Consider the following 288-nt stretch of genomic DNA (forward strand, 5'->3'; position numbering starts at 1 on the left):
CCCACCATCACTTCCCCATCCCTTCTCTCCCAGGTTGACTTTGAGGTGACGATCCCGGGGGAAGGCAAGGACCGGATCTTTAAGGTCTCTATCAAGTGGATGGCCATCGTGAGCTGGCGCATGCTGCACGAGGCGCTGGTCAGCGGGCAGATCCCCGTCCCGCTGGAGTCCGTCCAGGCGCTGGACGTCGCCATGAGGCACTTGTCTTCCATGAGGTACCGGCGCTGGGGGACAGCCCGGCGGGTGGGCACGGGGCAGCGGTGGCCGCGTGTGCTAGGGAGGGGACCG

General features: G+C 66.0%; 1 protein-coding gene across 1 annotated transcript in view; it reads left to right on the forward strand.

The window, feature by feature from the left end:
• The window catches only part of LOC104466094 (protein argonaute-1-like), a gene marked incomplete at both ends in the record, with an annotated part of 1,131 nt that extends 916 nt beyond the window's left edge, over positions 1-215 (forward strand). Inside the window, one exon of the mRNA XM_010079419.1 lies at positions 34-215. Coding sequence (XP_010077721.1) covers positions 34-215 — 182 coding nt within the window. The remainder of the gene's footprint in view (positions 1-33) is intronic.
• Positions 216-288: the final 73 nt, after the last annotated feature.

The sequence above is a fragment of the Pterocles gutturalis genome, unplaced genomic scaffold (assembly GCF_000699245.1).
Source record: "Pterocles gutturalis isolate BGI_N339 unplaced genomic scaffold, ASM69924v1 scaffold4204, whole genome shotgun sequence".
Taxonomy (NCBI): Eukaryota; Metazoa; Chordata; class Aves; order Pterocliformes; family Pteroclidae; genus Pterocles; species Pterocles gutturalis.